Here is a 19,004-nt window from a genome sequence, read left to right on the forward strand (position 1 = left end):
CTTTAGTTTCTAAGTAAAAACCTAGATGAAAATTGTAATCTAACTAGAGAAATATACCCACTTTCGTGTGATTTAGGAGTCATTTTTCTAGAAACTAAAAGTGGTAAAAATGAAGAACTATCAGTATCAGTTTTGAGAACTTTTCTTTTTGGCTTCAGATGAGTTTTACAGCAAGTAATACACAATACAGGCAGCTGACAATCTAATTATGTGTATTTATAGGCAGGCACGCCATGTGAGGTATAAGTGCTTTGTGACACACATAACTGGTGTCATGTTACCCAGGCTAATCCTACTGATTGTGTCTTTATTGCAGAAGCTTTTCATATACAATAACTGCAAGGTGTCACTTTCCATTCGGAAACATTAGATTTGTAAACACAGAGCAGCATTCATGAAAAATGATTGTTATTGTTCTCCTCAATCCGTCTGATAACACTAGTGTCAGATTTCTTCTGTGGTGTTCATGCATGAGCTGCCCTCTGTGACAAGAAAGCTGTATCTTTGATTCCAGGTAGCTTTATTTCTTTCATGCTTGTGGTAATGTACAAGGTTAATATGGTGGCACTGATGGGTGAGCGATGTTAAAACAGCGCAGGAGATTTGGGTGCAGCCGGCGCCACAATAGGCCGTAATAGGAATTATGGCTATAGCGGTGCACAGTGAGTAACTTCGGCGCCGTCGGAAGACAGAGCTTAAAAAGAACCCGAGGTGTTTTTTTTACTAAAGATAATAGAACACAGAGGCATGTTCTCTGCACAATACATGCCTTTGTGTCCTTCTGGCACGCTGCCAGTCCCCCCTGGGCTCTGCTGTCCCCCCTGAAAATAGTGCCAGGCTAGTGACAATCTGCTTGTCGCTAGCCTGCTATTTACCTGGCATCTGTCAATCTCTGCACCTCCGCCTCCCTCCCCCCTGCTTACAGAGGCGGGGAGGCAATGCGATGGAGAAGGCAGGGGAGACAATGCGGGGGGGATACGGAGGTGCAGAGATTGCCAGATGCCAGGTAAATAGCAGGCTAGCGACAAGCAGATTGTTGCTAGCCTGGCGCTATTTTCAGGAGGGACAGCAGAGCCCAGGGGGAGACTGGCAGCGCGCCAGAAGGACACAGAGGCATGTATTGTGCAGAGAACATGCCTCTGTGTCCTATTATCTTTAGTAAAAACCACATCGGGTTCTCTTTAAGTTACTTTTAAAACACTGTAATTCTTCCACCAGCAATAGCTGGCAGCCGGATTACAACATTCCCTACCATCCACGTTGACCTGGAGGGGGAACGGTCATTAACGACGCCGCAACTTGTGCAGGAGCGGGTAAGCCGTATATGGGCAATACATAGGCAATGGCACAATAGAGGGGACCTGGAGGACAAGGGCTGGAAGAAGCCCTGCGTAAGTAAAAATCAATTTTTTTGGTCCAATTGAGGCTTAAAAAGGAAAGCAAATAATGTACTTACCTCCTCTAGAAGGATAATGACCAGGGTATATTATGAGAGATTGTATTGGCACAAAGACAAACTTGATTTGTGGATCTTGTGTAAGCTTCCTTAGGTACATTGCTAAATGGCTGACCCTGACGAGCACAAGCGCCCGTTTGTCTCTGTTTGATACCAGGCTTGCTCGCCAGGGTGTGCTCACCATGGTCAGCCATCTGTCACTGTACCTGAGGAAGTGAATTTTATATCCATGAAACACGAGGTCTTCATGTCAATACAGTCCATCCCACCATGTCAATGCAGTCCATCCCACCATGTCAATACAGTCCATCCCACCATGTCAATGCAGTCCATCCCACCATGTCAATGCAGTCCATCCCACCATGTCAATGCAGTCCATCCCACCATGTCAATACAGTCCATCCCACCATGTCAATACAGTCCATCCCACCATGTCAATACAGTCCATCCCACCATGTCAATACAGTCCATCCCACCATGTCAATACAGTCCATCCCACCATGTCAATACAGTCCATCCCACCATGTCAATACAGTCCATCCCACCATGTCAATACAGTCCATCCCACCATGCCAATACAGTCCATCCCACCATGTCAATACAGTCCATCCCACCATGCCAATACAGTCCATCCCACCATGCCAATACAGTCCATCCCACCATGCCAATACAGTCCATCTCACCATGCCAATACAGTCCATCTCACCATGCCAATACAGTCCATCCCACCATGTCAATACAGTCCATCCCACCATGCCAATACAGTCCATCCCACCATGCCAATACAGTCCATCCCACCATGTCAATACAGTCCATCCCACCATGTCAATACAGTCCATCCCACCATGCCAATACAGTCCATCCCACCATGCCAATACAGTCCATCCCACCATGCCAATACAGTCCATCTCACCATGCCAATACAGTCCATCCCACCATGCCAATACAGTCCATCCCACCATGCCAATACAGTCCATCTCACCATGCCAATACAGTCCATCCCACCATGCCAATACAGTCCATCCCACCATGCCAATACAGTCCATCCCACCATGCCAATACAGTCCATCCCACCATGTCAATACAGTCCATCCCACCATGTCAATACAGTCCATCCCACCATGCCAATACAGTCCATCCCACCATGCCAATACAGTCCATCTCACCATGCCAATACAGTCCATCCCACCATGCCAATACAGTCCATTCCACCATGCCAATACAGTCCATCCCACCATGCCAATACAGTCTATCCTCAGCGTAATTGCGCAACATTCCCCTTTGAGGAGAGAGAAAATCTTGTGTGATTATTCTGCGGCCGCAGAGCTGGAGGCTGAGCTGTGGAGGAGGTGACCCAGCCTCAAGAGAAAAACACCATGGAGTTATTCTGTATTCGGGTGGGGCCTGTGTCTTATATGGTGGAGTGTGAGTGGAACAGGTGACTGCGGTTATCGTAATTCATTATGACAGTGTCCCTGACACAAACTTTAAATCACACTGGATTTCCACCTTAAAGTGAACCCGGTGTAAGAGTGATATGGAGGCTAACATTTATTTCCTTTTAAACAATACCAGTTGCCCGGCAGCCCGGTTGATCCCTCTGGCTGCAGTTGTGTCTGAATAACACCTGAAACAAGCATGGAGCTAATCTTGTCAGATCTGAAGCAGAGGATCAGCAGGGCTACCAGGCAATGTGCATTGCTTAAAAGGAAATAAATATGGCAGCCTCCATATCACTCTCACCTCAGGTTCACTAGCTAGCCAATTAACTATTCACTTTCGATTTTGTTTTTAAGCGATATAACAATCAACATTCGTATTTAGATCGATCTTATCTTCTAATATCTATCACAATTGTTTAAATCAACTTCAATTTACAACTGACTAGATGTTTTGTCTAATAATTGTACAGCCTATGATCAGCTTTAGGAACACAATAACAATAATCATTAATGAATGCTGACCACGGCTATAGATCAGAGTGACAAACGCTACATTTCAATGATGGTTTCCGGAGCAGCTTACCAGTTCAGCACCTGGAAACGCCGTGTTTGTAAGAAGAGCCGCTAGCTTGGCAAGCAAGACCGTCAGTCTGGGCACAACGCCCTGTGAGATCAGCAACGAGCTGTTTACCTGGCTAAAAAAACAGGAAAAGCTGAACTGTGCTGATTTTGCATGCTAATTATATAAAAGTAAACATCATTCTCGTTTAATCAATTATAGAATTGTATTTATTTTAGACACACTGACCCATATGCAATTCACTTTTTCTCCTAGGAGATAATTTTATATCTTCAATTTAAAATAACTTTTTAGTACTTTGCAATGGAAAAAATACCAAAAAGTAGGCGAAAAAGTCCTGTCAAAATTATTTGAAAGTATTTGTTTGCCTGCTGGTTGTGTAAAAGGCATTTTATGGTCTGTGCCTGTGCAGTACACTCCTGGTGACATCAGCGGGAGCGAGGACACGGCAACGCAGGCGCAGTGGTTTTCAGACATTAAAGTCTGAAATTCCAGAAGTGAACCGGAGGCGGGGCCGGAGCATCGGTGAGTGGCTGCGCGGGCACAGGATGTCTGCAGGGGACCATTAGAAGCCCCGGGTAAGTTCAACTCATTTTCCCCCCGACCCCCCTACAGTGTCCCTTTAAGTTGTGAAAATATCACCTAGGTGAAAAAGTGAATTGCATATGGGCCACTGTATCTTTTGATTATTTCTTCACATAATCACCTACTTTATTTTAAGAAAATCTGTAACAACTCCCCCCTCCCACCCCCGGGACGCCTCTGGATCCACCTTCCTCTACACCCCCTGGGATCCAGCGCTGGTAGCCGTTGAACACCAGCGAGGTAAATACATACCTACCGCAATCCTGCACAGGTGCATTAGTGGCTTTCCCATCGCGCTCAGGCGAATATAGCCAAGCCTGATTGGGTTCTCCCTAATGTGCAGGCGTGTGGTGTCTGCGCCTGTGCAGTAGCACGGACCCGGCTGGGCTCAGCTATTTCCACCTGGGCCCAATCGCTAAGCCACTACTGCACCTGTGCAGGATTGCGGTAGGTAAAAATACTGCAGGTGCGCCACATCCGAACATCCTTGTCGGCTGTACTTTTGGGGAAGACAAGTGCTGGACCCCTGAAGCTTAGGAGGATGGAGGAAGCCTCATTAGAATCCAGAGGCTTCCCCCACATGAGGTAAGTATCCCTGGGGGTGGAAGGGAGAGTTGTTACAGACTCTTTAAAAGGAAACCTAAAGGGAAAAAAACACAGCTTAACTTACCTTGAGCTTCTATCAGGTCTGTAGGATGGCTCAAAGTATTATATAAATGGCACTTTACCTGCTAACAATGTAGTGCAGACACCAAGCAAATTCAATCATCATCCCAAACCCATCTTGTACGTCAGAAAGTAACAGTCTGAGTATGTCCTGTGTTAGTCCGCTCTCCAGAACAATGCTGCACAAAATAGACGATATTTACTATTCCATTAGGCATTAGCAATGTGTCATCATTTAATGTACAACTCTAGGAACAATAAATCATTCACATCTTACCAACAATGTACAATAAAAACTAAGTAAACATGCTGCCTTCTCCTGATCTAGTGGCCCAGTGACCATTCAGTGCCTTCTTTCCCTATTACAGATGAACCTGAAGCTGTGATGCATTAGACAAGCCCATCAAGTTCTTATCTCGCATCAAACACATGAAGGGCTTGTTCACACTACAAGAGCTTTTCTGGGAGCTTTGTGATTTTAAAAGCACTTACTAAGGTTATCCTATGTGTGTGTTCTCACTGGAGCGATGTGATTTTGTAAAAATCTCCCATAGCATTGCATTAGCAAGAGCTTTCCAAAATCACTAGCGCTTAACCTCTTGAGGACTGCAGTATTGAACCCCCCTAAAGACCAGGCCATTTTTTGAGAAATTGTCCACTGCAGCTTTAAGGCCAAGCTGCAGGGCCACACGACACAGCACACTAGTGATTCCTCCCCAACCCTTTTCTCCCTACCAACAGAGCTTCCTGTTGGTGGGGTCTGATCGCCCCCCAGATGTTTGTTTGTTTTTGTTTATTTGTCTTTTTATATAAAAATGTGTGTTTTTTTAACTATTCTATTCCCCCCTCCCTCCCCCCGCCAGCCAATACCTGTGATCAGCTGTCATAGGCTTCAGCCTATGACAGCCGATCACGCCTGTGCCTCTGAAGGGGACCGCCCACCAAGCAGGAGATGCGCGCGCAACCTGCGCATGATCTCCTGCAAAAAAGGTGTTAGGCGGTCCTGGGGCCGCCGCCGTGGCCACGCCGATCGGCGTGACGCGGCCGGCTAGAGGTTAAAAAGCTCTTGTGAATCAGACTGAACAGGTTAAAGAGGAAGTGTAAGGAGAGGATTTTATTTAACAAAGCAAAGGAAAAAAAAAAAAAAAGTGTGAGGAAAGAAGAAGATTGATAAGTAAAAGAGAGAAAAAAATAATGTTGTCTTGTTAGTGTGATGAAGAAAAAATGCCTTGCGCGGCATGGGAGGAATCATGTTTACTACTGGCTTGCAGAGCACCACAGGGATAACGTGCAATGCGATCTTTCCCTCCGCTGCATTCCTATTTTCACGCAACAGCTCAGTGTGAACGTATCCTAACTCCTGTGTTACTGAGTCATCCTAGCTTCGCAAAATCCTGAAGGTGTTTATAACCAGGCAGAAAGCAACACCCAGTTCAGGCACCGGAACAAACCAGATGCAAACACACCAGGTTGTCCTCAGCTAACTTATTTATATACACTTATGGCTTTGGACTTTGACCACAAAGTTCTATCCTATCATTTTCTGACCATAATACTGAATGAATGTCTCCTGTCATGATAGAGCTAAATCCTTCAAGCAACACCATGGTGTATGATCACTGCACAGACGTGTCCCACGGCCACAGCCAACGCTGCATGTATTTTTATGGAGAAGGAAGCAGGGATGACTGTGTGGTTGACATTGGAGAGGCTTCTAGCAAGTGGGGTGAGGAGTGAAGCAATGGGCTTGATCTGGCACTCCGGATTCCTAGCTTGGTAAAAATTTTCACCTGTTGCAAGGCAACCCCAATGTGTCACCACATATTATAGAAAAATGTAACCGCACTACTAACCTGTATGCATTGAAAAGCACCCACCCACATGTCATCCAGGAGCTTTGTGGAAAGACAGAACATTTCTATAGCTCTCCCGGAGGCCACCTTGTGCACAGATCTGGGGCCGATCCACGTGTGTCCTATATGGACTACACTGCTGGGTGACAAATGTGGGTAGTCGAGTGCAGGTTCTGGAGTGGCCATCTCAGTCTCATCACCTCAATATCACTGCATATACAGCATAGCCAAGGCAGGAAATTTACCGAAAGATCGTAGTAATTAAAATAAGACATTGCAAAGTGGAAAGTTGAAAAAAAAATAGATAGAGGATAAATCAAGAAATTGCTTATACTCCCTGTGCAATTCATTCCACCGTGAGCCTGCAGGTCAGCATCTTTACTGCTGGCAGGCATGGAGAAAAAAAAAACGATAGCACCAACTGCCCTGATCTATAAGCACACTCACCAACAATGGCCTCGATTTATAAAAACATGTGCGATGCAAAAAAATCTGGTCGGGAGAATATCGCATTCGGTATTTTAGACTTCTGTGGTAGCCGGCTGAGTTGTTACATTCCTGTTCTCCGTGCAGAGACAGCATTATAATAAAAGAGGCATCCCTAAATTCCCTTTAGATCTGCATGATTTGCTATACTGCTTCTGATAGCCCTGAATCTGCTCTGAATCTGTCTATTAGTCTTTCTAAACAATCTATATAATTGCCACAGCTTAGAAGAACTTCAAGAAACTTTACACATGCAGGCTTTCTGATGTGAAATACACATCTGAAAACAGGTACCCAAGAGGTTAAAAAACACAGCTTGGGGTATTCAGGGAAGCCTTGTTTGTTCTGATCTCTCTGCTACTGACTTTTACACAGTCCCTCCCTCTTATCGCTCCCTTATCACCTCTTTAAAGCAGGCGGTATTCTCTGTGTCATTACTGACTACGCTAATCTTTATGAATTGACATTTATTGACATGTGCTGGAGGTGTTCACCGCACAAGGCGGTAATTTACCTCACTGCTCGGAAATTTCAGCTTTTCATGCGGTAACAGCTTTTTATGAATTGACATTTTGCTGAGTGCTCGGTAAAGTCAGCTGTTTTCAGCATTACAACATGTGGTAATGCTTTATGAATCAAGGCCAATGTGTTAGGCTAAAAGGTGTGTGTGTGTGTGCGTGCGTGCGTATGCTTGCTCGGCAGGGCCATAGCAATGACATCACACTGTGGGTGGGGTTTCACCTGAATCTCAGCCACACAGACGTCCCTGATGAGCTATTAGTGAAAAGGTAAAGATTTCTTGTGGGAAAGGGGGTATCGACTACTGGGATGAAATTCAATTTTGCATTAAAGTTCCTCTTTAAAGAGACACTGAAGCGAAAAAAAATTTATGTTATTATGATTTGTATGTGTAGCACAGCTAAGAAATAAAACATTAAGATCAGATACATCAGTGTAATTGTTGCCAGTACAGCAAGAGTTAAGAAACTCCAGTTGTTATCTCTATGCAAAAAAGCCATTAATCTCTACGACTTTCAAAGTCGTGGAGAGGGCTGTCTTCTGACTTTTATTATCTCAACTGTAAGTGAACAGTTTTCTTTTCATCTGCCAGAGGAGAGGTCATTAGTTCACAGACTGCTCTGAAAGAATCATTTTGAATGCAGAGTGTTGTGTAATCTGCACATATTAGAGAATGATGCAATGTTAGAAAACACACTATATACCTGAAGATAAAAATATGAGAATATTTTCTTTGCTGCTAATCTTCTAGTAATTATTCATAGTACACAACCAATTCATTATATCATATATTTTTTTCGCTTCAGTGTCTCTTTAAAGGACATCTGACACGAGAGGGATATGGAGGCTGCCATATTTATTTCCTTTTAAACAATACCAGTTGCCTGGCAGTTTTGGTGATTTTTTTGGCTGCAGTAGTGCCTGAATAACACCAGAAACAATCATGCAGCTAATCTTGTCAGATCTGACAATGTCAGAAACATCTGATCTGCTGCACGCTTGTTCAGGGGCTATGCCTGTCAGTATAAGTGGCAGAGGATCAGCAGTACAGACAGGCAACTGGTATTGCTTAAAAATAAATAAATATGTCAGCCTCCATATCCCTCTTGCTTCAGTTGTCCTTTAAGATTAAATGTAGGGCAGCAGAGAAGGTATTATCTTCTGTATTAAAGGAGAACTGTAGTGAGAGGTATATGGAGGCTGCCATATTGATTTCCTTTTAAGCAATACCAGTTGCCTGGCCGCCCTGCTGAGCTATTTTCCAGCAGTAGTGTGAATCACACCAGAAACACGCATGCAGCTAATCTTGTCAGATTTGACAAAAATGTCAGAAACTCCTGATCTGCTTCATGCTTGTTCAGGGTCTAGGGCTAAAAGTATTAGAGGCAGAGGATCTGCAGGTTAGCCAGGCAACTGGTATTGCTTAAAAGGAAATAAATATGGCAGCCTCCATATCCCTCTCACTACAGTTCTCCTTTAATGGTGAGAAGGGCTTGAAGACAGTGATGTTTCCACTGAGAATGGTGCCACAAGCATACAGATTGGTGTACATGTACCTGCATTTCCATTCATTCAAACTTACGGAACTATCTTCTCAGGAGCTTCTTTTGCTTTCAGTAACTGAGATAAAGCATAACCAGTGGCTTCCAGCACTGTCACATGTGGGGACTAGACCAGCAGAGATATTCCCATTAGTCTATTGTATATAGTGAAATACAGCACATGAATACAATCTGCAGTGTATATGGTATAGTAGCGCTCACCTGCATGCACACGGCAAAGGCGGGAAGAACTCCTTGTGACAGAAGCTGGTGTCTGGCTGCCTCACTTTCCACAATAAGGTTACCCAGGGTATATAAGCACAGCTCCTACAAAGACAGAGGTGTAAAGGAAACAGAATGCAAGATGTATCATATTATAAGCTGGAGAATGGAAAAAAAAACCAACAATATATAAAATATGAACTTCTCTCTACTTGGTTGAATGTTTAAAATGAACAAACTTCAGCAAATAATTCCCAAACAGTGCCTCTCAGTTTAGGCAAAACAATGACATGTGCTGTAGAGTTTTCTAAAGCGCAATCAATACCAAACCACCTTTGGTCAAAGCTGGATTCACACTGTGTGTGGTGCATAACAAACACGTTATAAAGTGTGTACTGCAATAGACATTGCCTGTGTTATCTCACACACACACACACACACACACACACACACACACACACACACACACACACACACACACACACACACACACACACACACACACACACTTTCAAAGCCTGGTCAATGTCTATGGAATAGTACATGTTATTTAGAGAAGGGCTTGATCCCTCGGGCAACAAATGGGGGCAGACTCTGTAGTCTATAGCCTATAGGCTAGCAACATGTTCTGTTACTATGCTGGGGAAAAGGGGTAGTCGGTGCGGTGCACAACACAGGGAGCGGCACTATGCATATGACTCACGGTGGCGCAGGGTAATATGAAGAATGGTTTCTGCGGTGCGATGCCGTCCTCGCTCCGCTAATCTCAGATGTAAAACTGGGCTGAAAATGTATGAAGTCAAGACAAAACTATTTTCAAAAAATATATAGACTTAATCAAGTCTAGAAAATACTGGGTTTTCCTCTGGTTAGCCATACTGGGGATTACATCTGGCTACCTATACTGGGAGGCTATATCTAGCTAGCTAACACTGGGCCTCCTCTGGCTACATATACTGGAGGGCTACACCTGCCTACCTTCTACCTGAGGTTCTTCGGGCTGCATATACTGAGGCTCAGATGTACTGTACTGGCCGCAACTGGCTGAAGTGATGGGACCCGGTACCAGCGCTACAGAAGGCTGAGGATGGCAGCGTTGGTGCGATCTGCGTGGATGGGGCTCCAGGAAGCCCCAGGTATGTATAAATCTTTTATATTTTTCAGCTCCCGTTTCCTTTAATGCAAAACTGACATTTTAAAACTACAATTTTGCATTAACTGATGATTGGAATGCCGCAGGGGAGGGTTTGGGGGTTGGGGTGGTTGCGCACGCACATGCTTGCATTATGTTGCCAATAGGCTGGCGTTAACTGGTTAGTATAAATTTTTCAAATAGAACATCTCTGTACAGCTATCAAATCTCATGTCACCATAATTCTCTGTTTAGCAGTACAATTACCACTGAACACCCCATTGCTGCGTAAAACTTCATTTAAACACACTATTTTTTTGTGCAACCACTCATTGATTTCTGTTTATTAATTGAAATAAACCAAGTACAGTAAAAACAAAAACCATTATACGGCACCTATGGGGATTGGCTGATGCCAGATAAGTGTAGTTTCTTGTTGCTTGAAACTCAATATTAAAAATAGGCTTAGCTAATAAACAGTACCATACTCCACACGATATACTTACCATGAACTCTGCATTAATGGTGAAATACAGTAATTAAAACCAAATTAAGACAAAGGACAGACTTAAAGAGACACTGAAGCGAAAAAAAAATGATGATATTATGATTTGTATGTGTAGTACAGCTAAGAAATAAAACATTAAGATCAGATACATCAGTCTAATTGTTTCCAGTACAGGAAGAGTTGAGAAACTCCAGTTGTTATCTCTATGCAAACAAGCCATTAAGCTCTCCGACTTAAGGGGCCCATACACTCAGCCGATTTTCTGGCCGACCGATCGATCCCGATCGATCGTTTGCAAATCGGTTGGCCAATCGACCGATCGATGGCCGATTTCCATCGAACTGGCAGGGTGGAAAATTTAGGTCGATCTGATGAGATTGCTTATCAGTTTGCATTGGCCTTAATGGAAATCTGATGGCAAAAAAATGCCATCAGATCGAATTTCAGTAGATTTCAAACTGAAATCTATTGGAATTCTATCCTCGTAAAAAATGTTCTAAAAACGCATCAGATAGATCATCAGATGCATTTCTTATCTATCTGATGCGTTTTTAGAACATTTTTTACCAGGATAGAATTCCAATAGATTTCAGTTTGAAATCTATTGAAATTCGATCTGATGGCATTTTTTTCCCATCAGATTTCCATTAAGGCCAATGCAAACTGATAAGCAATCTCATCAGATCGACCTACATTTTCCATCCTGCCAGTTCGATGGAAATCCATCGAAATCGGCCATCGATCAGTTGATTGGCCAACCGATTTGCAATCGATCGATCTCGATCGGTCGGCCAGAAAATCGGCTGAGTGTATGGGCCCCTTTAGTCGTGGAGAGGGCTGTTATCTGACTTTTATTATCTCAACTGTAAGTGAACTGTTTACTTTTTCTCTGCTAGAGGAGAGGTCATTACTTCGCAGACTGCTCTGAAAGAATCATTTTGAATGCTGAGTGTTGTGTAATCTGAACATATTATAGAATAATGCAATGTTAGAAAAAACACTATATACCTGAAAATAAAAGTATGAGAATATTTTCTTTGCTGCTAATCTTCTAGAAATTATTCATAGTGCACAACCAATTAATTATATCATATTTTTTTTTCGCTTCAGTGTCTCTTTAACTCAATGCATCCGAGGTTTATTACTGTATAAAGAGCGTAACAGTAGATTTATGCATCCTGCAAGGCCAGAATTTCTTTTTTGGGTAGCTACAGACTTCTGGCTAACAGAGTTCTGGATAATGGGGGTTTTACTGTACTGTAATGTATTTACAATTTACATTTTATTATTACTCTACCTAACACTTTTCCATTATATTTTATTATATATATTATTTTATATTATTTGGACATTATATACCATACTATTTACATTTTTTTAATACACATTTATACACACACACACACACACACACACACACACACACAATTCTATCCTTTTTCTTGTTTATACAAACCATAAATACCTGTGGCTATGTACCGAATAGTTACGGTACATATAGTTTATTCAGGTAGAATACAATTGGAAAAGGTAAAAATCGAACAACTTGTGTGGCCAACCTATGAGAGATTTTTGGTTGCACCTGTCCTCATTGCTGTTATCATGTTGTTACTTGTACTGTAATTAACATTTATATTTGCTGTGGTTTCCTGTTGCAGAATCTGGATTTTCCAGTTCACTAATTTGATGTGGTTCTCTGCGCAGTTGGTTTCAATATATTTCTCATATAGTTGCTGGTGCAAATTGCATTTCAGAAGATCATTGACCACCTTCTGTCATTTCTGCAAATGGAGACACTGAACCTAGTACTATTAGCTTCACTTGGGTAACTCCCATTACAATGTAATTAGCAGAATCGCAAACTCAATGCTGAAAAATGTGTTTAAAAATGTGTTTCCAGTCTAATTGCCATCTTTTCATTAAGTGTCACAATACAATGTAATTAGCAGAATCCCAAACTCAATGCTGAAAAATGTGTTTAAAAATGTGTTTCCAGTCTAATTGCCATCTTTTCATTAAGCATCACAATACTTTCCTGAGACTCAAAAATAAATGCATTATTTCATTAGGGCCGGTGTTTGCACCCCCATCGCATACACTGTAAGTCCATGGAATTGGAAACGTGTGATATAGTCTACCAGAACCCAAAATTAGCTGCAACCCAACCCCCGCTCCCCCCCCCCCCCCCCCCCCCACGTACAACCCACTTCTTATTAAGGGATTCACACCTAAAATATCAGATTTTAACTACAACTCTAACTTACAAAGCTCCCCACAATCTCTCTCCCCTGTACATCTCTTCCCTAGTCTCCAGATACCAACCCAACTGCAATATCAGATCTACACATAACCTTCTATTGTCCTCCTCTAGAATCACCTCCTCCCATTCACATATACAAGATTTTGCATGTGCTTCACCCCTCCTCTGGAATTCCCTGCCACAACACATCGGTCACTCTCCAACCTTGGAGATCTTTAAATGTGCCCTCAAAACTCACTTTTTCTGTAAAGCATACACTCTGCCTTGGCCCAGATCCCCTTTTGACCTCTAGCTAAGTTATACTTCCTACTAGACAACCTAAAACACACTTCCTCTAGGTATGAATAGTGTATACATGTATACTACCCCACCTCCTGTGTCTCCCCCAGCATTCCTTTAGATCAGGGGTCCCCAAACTTTTTTGATCAAGGGCCGGGTCAACATACTTCAGACTGCCGGGGGACCGGAACATACATAAAATGATATTGAAAAACATTACATTGATTCTAGGTATCGATTCCCCCCAATCATGCCCGGGGGAGAACTCAGCAGCAGCAGCCATTCAGTCATATGATGCCTGAAGAACGTCTTTGTGCTCCAGACAGTGAAGCAAACCCAGGTGACAACCTGCCATCCAGCTGGACAGCAGTGTCACCGGATGCAGAATTGGAAGCCAGTGAATGACTGCTCGCTGGCTTCTACAGTATGTGGATGGGTAATGCCAGCACTGCTATTCTATATGCGGTCCGCCAATATTTACAGGTACAGTGGACCGCATCTACAAGTTATACATTTTGTGTTGGGGGGGGGGGGGCAGTGAAAAAGCCTTGGCGGGCCGCATTCGGCCCGCGGGCCTTAGTTTGCGGACCACTGCTTTAGATTGTAAGCTCACAAGGACAGGGCTCTCTCACACCTTTGTGTCTTGGATTTTGTTACACATTTATTCATATTAATTTTGTCACTGTTATTACCAATTCTATATTTTGTACTGATTCTGTATGTTGTACCAACTCTGTATTTCGTATATTGGTGTATATCATTGTCTGTATTATATTGTACCCCATGTTTGTTTCTTACTTTATACAGCACCACGGAATATGTTGGTGCTTTGTAAATCAATAATAATAATACGCCTTTGCAGGCTTGTCTTTTGTAGAGGCATTTAGTATTACACAACAATTACATGACAACAAAAATTGTGGTAATTGTGGTACACCTCAGCTTTGTAGACAGTAAACATACAGCAATTAGTTTGTGTAGAAACTAACCGTGAGATCCACACTGCTTCCTGATAAATAGGTCAGAAGGTAGGAGGTAGCTGGAAGGCATGCTTTTGACACGTGTGAGTCATCTGAGTGAGAAAGCTCATGGAGGCATCTGGCAGCTTCCATCTGAATTTTGGCAAACTGGCATGTGAACAGTCCAATCAAAACCCGCATGCTACCTTCTGTCCTGTGAACGACATCAATGTTACACTAAATAAAAAAAAAACTCGAGAGATACAGGTATTCCCCTGGCGACGCCTTCTGATTGCGTCATTACACAACGCAAGTGAAGATGCTAGGAGGAACAGTGAAGGGAGAGAGGACGTCACTGACTGAGAAAAGCTGCCGTGGAAGAGTTAAGACTAATTGCGGCTTCTGCTGCGCATACTCTGCTTAAGGAACAAGAGCACAAGAGGTAGTCCCCGACTTCATGATGTCATCGCGGCGGGCATTCATCTTGGCGGGCGTCCGTAAGTCGGGGACTACCTGTAAATTAAACTTTACCCCAAACTTGGATCTTTAGCTTTGAATACTGCAAGGAGACAACACCAGTCAAGTTTTTATTGCTCAGCAAAAATTGGTAGTCGCTGAATCAGGCTGGTGACCATCATATGAGGAGCTCACAAGGCTGGGCAAATAGTTGAAGTTTTGAGCCCTGGTCCCATCAAATTTTGCTCAGAGTATTTGCCCAGCCTTGTGATGGCCATCAGCCTGATTGAACGACTACCAATTTTTGCTGTGTATTGTTTGGTGTGAGAGGGACAGGGGAATCTGTTGGTGATTCCGCCCCCCCCCCCCCCCCCCGATTTCAGACTGCACACATTAGGGGCTCTTGGCCCTGTGGGAAAACTCAGGTACGTTTGCTCTTCGGCTTTTAATCTTATATCAGACATGTGTCAAATCGTGGATGTGCTCCTTGTATGTAGCATTAACGTAGGGACTCCAATAGGAGATTGGCCTTGACGTCGTCAGAGGGCATGCCTGTTGAATATGTGGCACCAACAATCACATGCATTTTGGTGGGCTAGGTTACCTGTTCCTGAATGTGTTGTCATTGCTTGTTGTTGGGCCCTCACTCCCCTTTTTCTTCGACAAGATCTTACAGTCGAATGCAGTTTAATGAGGAGGTAATCTAGCCCACCATGTTTAAGCATTTGGATTTCCCGATTCAGTGGTACTTTAAAGCAAATCTGTAAGAAAAAAAACCCTCTGGGGCATACTTACCTCGGGAGAGGGAAGTCCCTGGATGCTAATGAGGCTTCCCCCTTCCTCCTCCGTCTTGCCAGGACCTCCTGAGCAGCAGTGAGATAAATATTTACTTACCGCAATCCATCGCTGTAGCGGCTTCCCGTTCCGGATCAGGAGGAAATAGCCGAGCCCAATCGGATCCACTCGACTGCACAGGTGCAGGGGACTCGCACCTGCGCAGTAGTGTGGACCTGATCGGCGCTCGGCTACTTCCACTTAAACCCATCAAAACAAAGCTACTGCGCTGGAGCCGGGGAAGGTAAATATTGCCGTGTCTGAGTAGTGCTTCTTGGTGCAATTTTTACGGGAGAGCTAGTACTGGATCCCCCGAGGCTACAGAAGACGAGGGAAGCCTCATTGGAATCCGGAGGCTTCCCCCTCCCAAGGTAAGTACCTCAAAGCAGCTGATTTTTTTTTCTAACAGTTCCTCTTTAAAGGGAACCAGAGATGAAAGTAAGAAAAGATTTTATACATACCTGGGGCTTCCTCCAGCCCCATATGCACGGATCGCTCCCACGCCGCCGCCCTCCGCTGCCCTCAGCTATGAGAACCGGGTCCCCGCTCTTCCGTCAGTCAGAGCCACTCTAAGCGTAGGAGTAGTGCGCTGTTTGCGTATCTCTCCAGCAGCTGCTGGAGAGATACGTAGAGGGCGCACTTCTCCTGCGTAGGCTGGCTCAGATGACATCAGTGACGGGACCCGGTTCTCATAGCTGCAGGCAGCAGAAGATGGCGGCGTGGGTGCGATCCGTGCATATCGGGCTGGAGGAAGCCCCAGGTATGTATAAAATCTTTTCTTACTTTCATCTCTGGTTCCCTTTAAGGCCTCTTGCACACTGCAAGTGATTCCGATTCAGATTCCGCTTTTTAATCAGATTTTACATCCGATTCAGATTCGGATTTGCAGTTTGCTCCCTGCACACTGCAAATCGGAATCTGAATCGGATGTAAAAACTGATTAAAAAGCGGAATCGGAATCACTTGCAGTGTGCAAGAGGCCTAAAGTTGCAAAAAACAAATGAATGCGATAAATAATAATATTCTGACTGTTTCATTATGTAAAATCATAAACATCTGTTCAAATCCCAGGTCAGGAACAGTCTTATAAATGCATTTACAAGAACAATATTTTAAATATTCTAAATGAAGAAAAACAAAAAACAATGTACTGTAGTCAAAGTAAAATCGGATTCAGTTGAAAAACAGGGCGGAGCTTTCTGGGTGAAAAATATGATGCATTCCACCCAGCAATGTAGATTTCTTCCTTCCTCCTGCAATGCTATAAAGATGGAAGTACCTGACAAATATGAGCCGTGCCTCCCTTCCTCGCAGGCCATGTCGGAGATCAGTCAGAGACTTTAACTTTTCTGCAGAGCCAGGCTGGATGTCTCGGATCAGCTGCAAAACCTAAGTTTTTACATAAGAAAAGGAGAAACGACCAGTGTTTTTCTGTGCAGACTTGTAGGATTTGAATATTACAAACAAGAGGAAATACATATATTACATGCTCTAAAGCAATGTGTACAGAACCAGAACACAGTGTGAAGTGGTAGAAGGTATGAGTAATGCAAAGGAAAGACCTTCATTTGCTTCAGATGGTTATGTATGAATTTACAGCAAGGTTCCCCCATCCATATAATAGAGAATACTCAGAATAACTTGGCTTGTAACCAACACTGTGTTTGTTAGCAAACAAAAAGATAAGGCTTCTTTAACACTATACGCTGAAAAACTGATGCATTTTATCTTTCCATATCAGTGCATTTCGGTTAAAGTACCCCTTGCCCTCTTCCCCCCCCCTCCCCTTAAACTTTTAATATTGTTTTATTGCTGGTGCTGCAACTATCACACAGCACCAGCCTCACCCCTCCTGTGCCTCCTCTAACCCTCGTTCTGCTCAGTCAAAGTCTTCGACTGAGGCAGAAAGTCAGATATTATTGGGGAGGAAGTGACAGTTCTTCCTCCCCGCTGTGCGTACATAACCCTGCCCCCCTCCACCCACCGCTGTAGTTCCATATGTGTTTCACTGCACACTGCACGCAGGGGAGCTGCGCTGGGTGAAGACTTGTGATGTTTGAGGTTGGATATGCTTCCGACCTCAATTAACATGAGCCCACACACAGCACAGCTCCCCTGCCCGCTGTGTGCAGTGAAACACATATAGAACTAAAGCGGCGGGTGGAGGGGGCAGAGTTATGTAGGCACAGCGGGGAGAAGAACTGTCACTTCCTCCCCGATCAAAATGATCATATATGCTGTTAGAATGGGCAACAGGGGGGCGCTGGAGGGGGGAGGATGGTGCTGTGCGCTGTGAAAAAGTCACACTGCACCAGTAATAAAATAATTTAAAAGTATATCCAGACCAGGTCAGGGGTTCTTTAAAACATGTATAGTAGGAACCGAGCCAAAGGAAAACATGGGTATTACTTTGAAAGGACAACTGATTTTCAGTTATAACTGAGAACAACTGATAGTGTAAAAGGACCAAAAGGGCCTTTTTACTTATCAGTTGCTCTCAGTTATAACTGAAAGGAGACAACTGATTTCAAAGTAATGTCCATGTTTTCCTATAGCTCAGTTCCTACTATATGAGTTTTAACGGAAAGCTTTTTCAAAATTCAATGCTATGGAAAGAGAAAAAATGCATCCGTTTTTCAGCATATAGTGTAAAAGTGGCCTAAGGCCCCTGTTACATATACTTTAAAGGGAAGGTTCACAGTCCCTGAAAAAAAAAAAATGCTTATCCACTTACAGGACGTGCCCTCGGCGCCGCTCCGCAGGCTCCCGGGCTCCTCCGGTGGCGCACCCGACCTGGCCGGGCTCTTCTGTGCTCCAAAATGCGCCTCACGGCGGCGCGCTGACGTCATCGGACGTCCTCCGGGCTGAACTGCAGTGCGCCGCCATGAGGCTTCCCCCACCCGAGGTGAGTACCCCCCAGGGGACGTTTTGCCGTTACAGTTCCTCTTTAAGGGCTAGGTTGCCTTCTGCACTCAAACTGAAGAAAAATGTTAAATACAGAAATAAAAAGAGAAAACTGCCACTGCCCTATACTGAAATTGATGTTAAAGAGGAACTGTAGTGAAAATAACATAATGAATAAAATTGCTTTATTTAGTCAATGTTTGCCCATTGAAAGAATGGAAAAAAATCTTTCCTCACCCTGATTTACATTCTGAAATGTATCCCTGGAGGTGACATCTTTAGTTGTGCCAGGTGATCTGTACGAAATGCCAGTTACTGAGAG

General features: G+C 43.8%; 1 protein-coding gene across 1 annotated transcript in view; it reads right to left on the minus strand.

Moving 5' to 3' along the window:
- The window catches only part of TMCO6 (transmembrane and coiled-coil domains 6), a 52,653-nt gene that overhangs the window by 26,792 nt on the left and 6,857 nt on the right, over positions 1–19,004 (minus strand). Inside the window, exons 3-8 of the mRNA XM_068277810.1 lie at positions 17,058–17,167; positions 14,519–14,702; positions 9,351–9,455; positions 9,170–9,255; positions 4,792–4,908; positions 3,482–3,593 (exon numbers count right to left, since the gene is read on the minus strand). Coding sequence (XP_068133911.1) covers positions 3,482–3,593; positions 4,792–4,908; positions 9,170–9,255; positions 9,351–9,455; positions 14,519–14,702; positions 17,058–17,167 — 714 coding nt within the window. The remainder of the gene's footprint in view (positions 1–3,481; positions 3,594–4,791; positions 4,909–9,169; positions 9,256–9,350; positions 9,456–14,518; positions 14,703–17,057; positions 17,168–19,004) is intronic.

This window comes from Hyperolius riggenbachi, chromosome 3 (assembly GCF_040937935.1).
Source record: "Hyperolius riggenbachi isolate aHypRig1 chromosome 3, aHypRig1.pri, whole genome shotgun sequence".
Lineage (NCBI taxonomy): Eukaryota > Metazoa > Chordata > Amphibia > Anura > Hyperoliidae > Hyperolius > Hyperolius riggenbachi.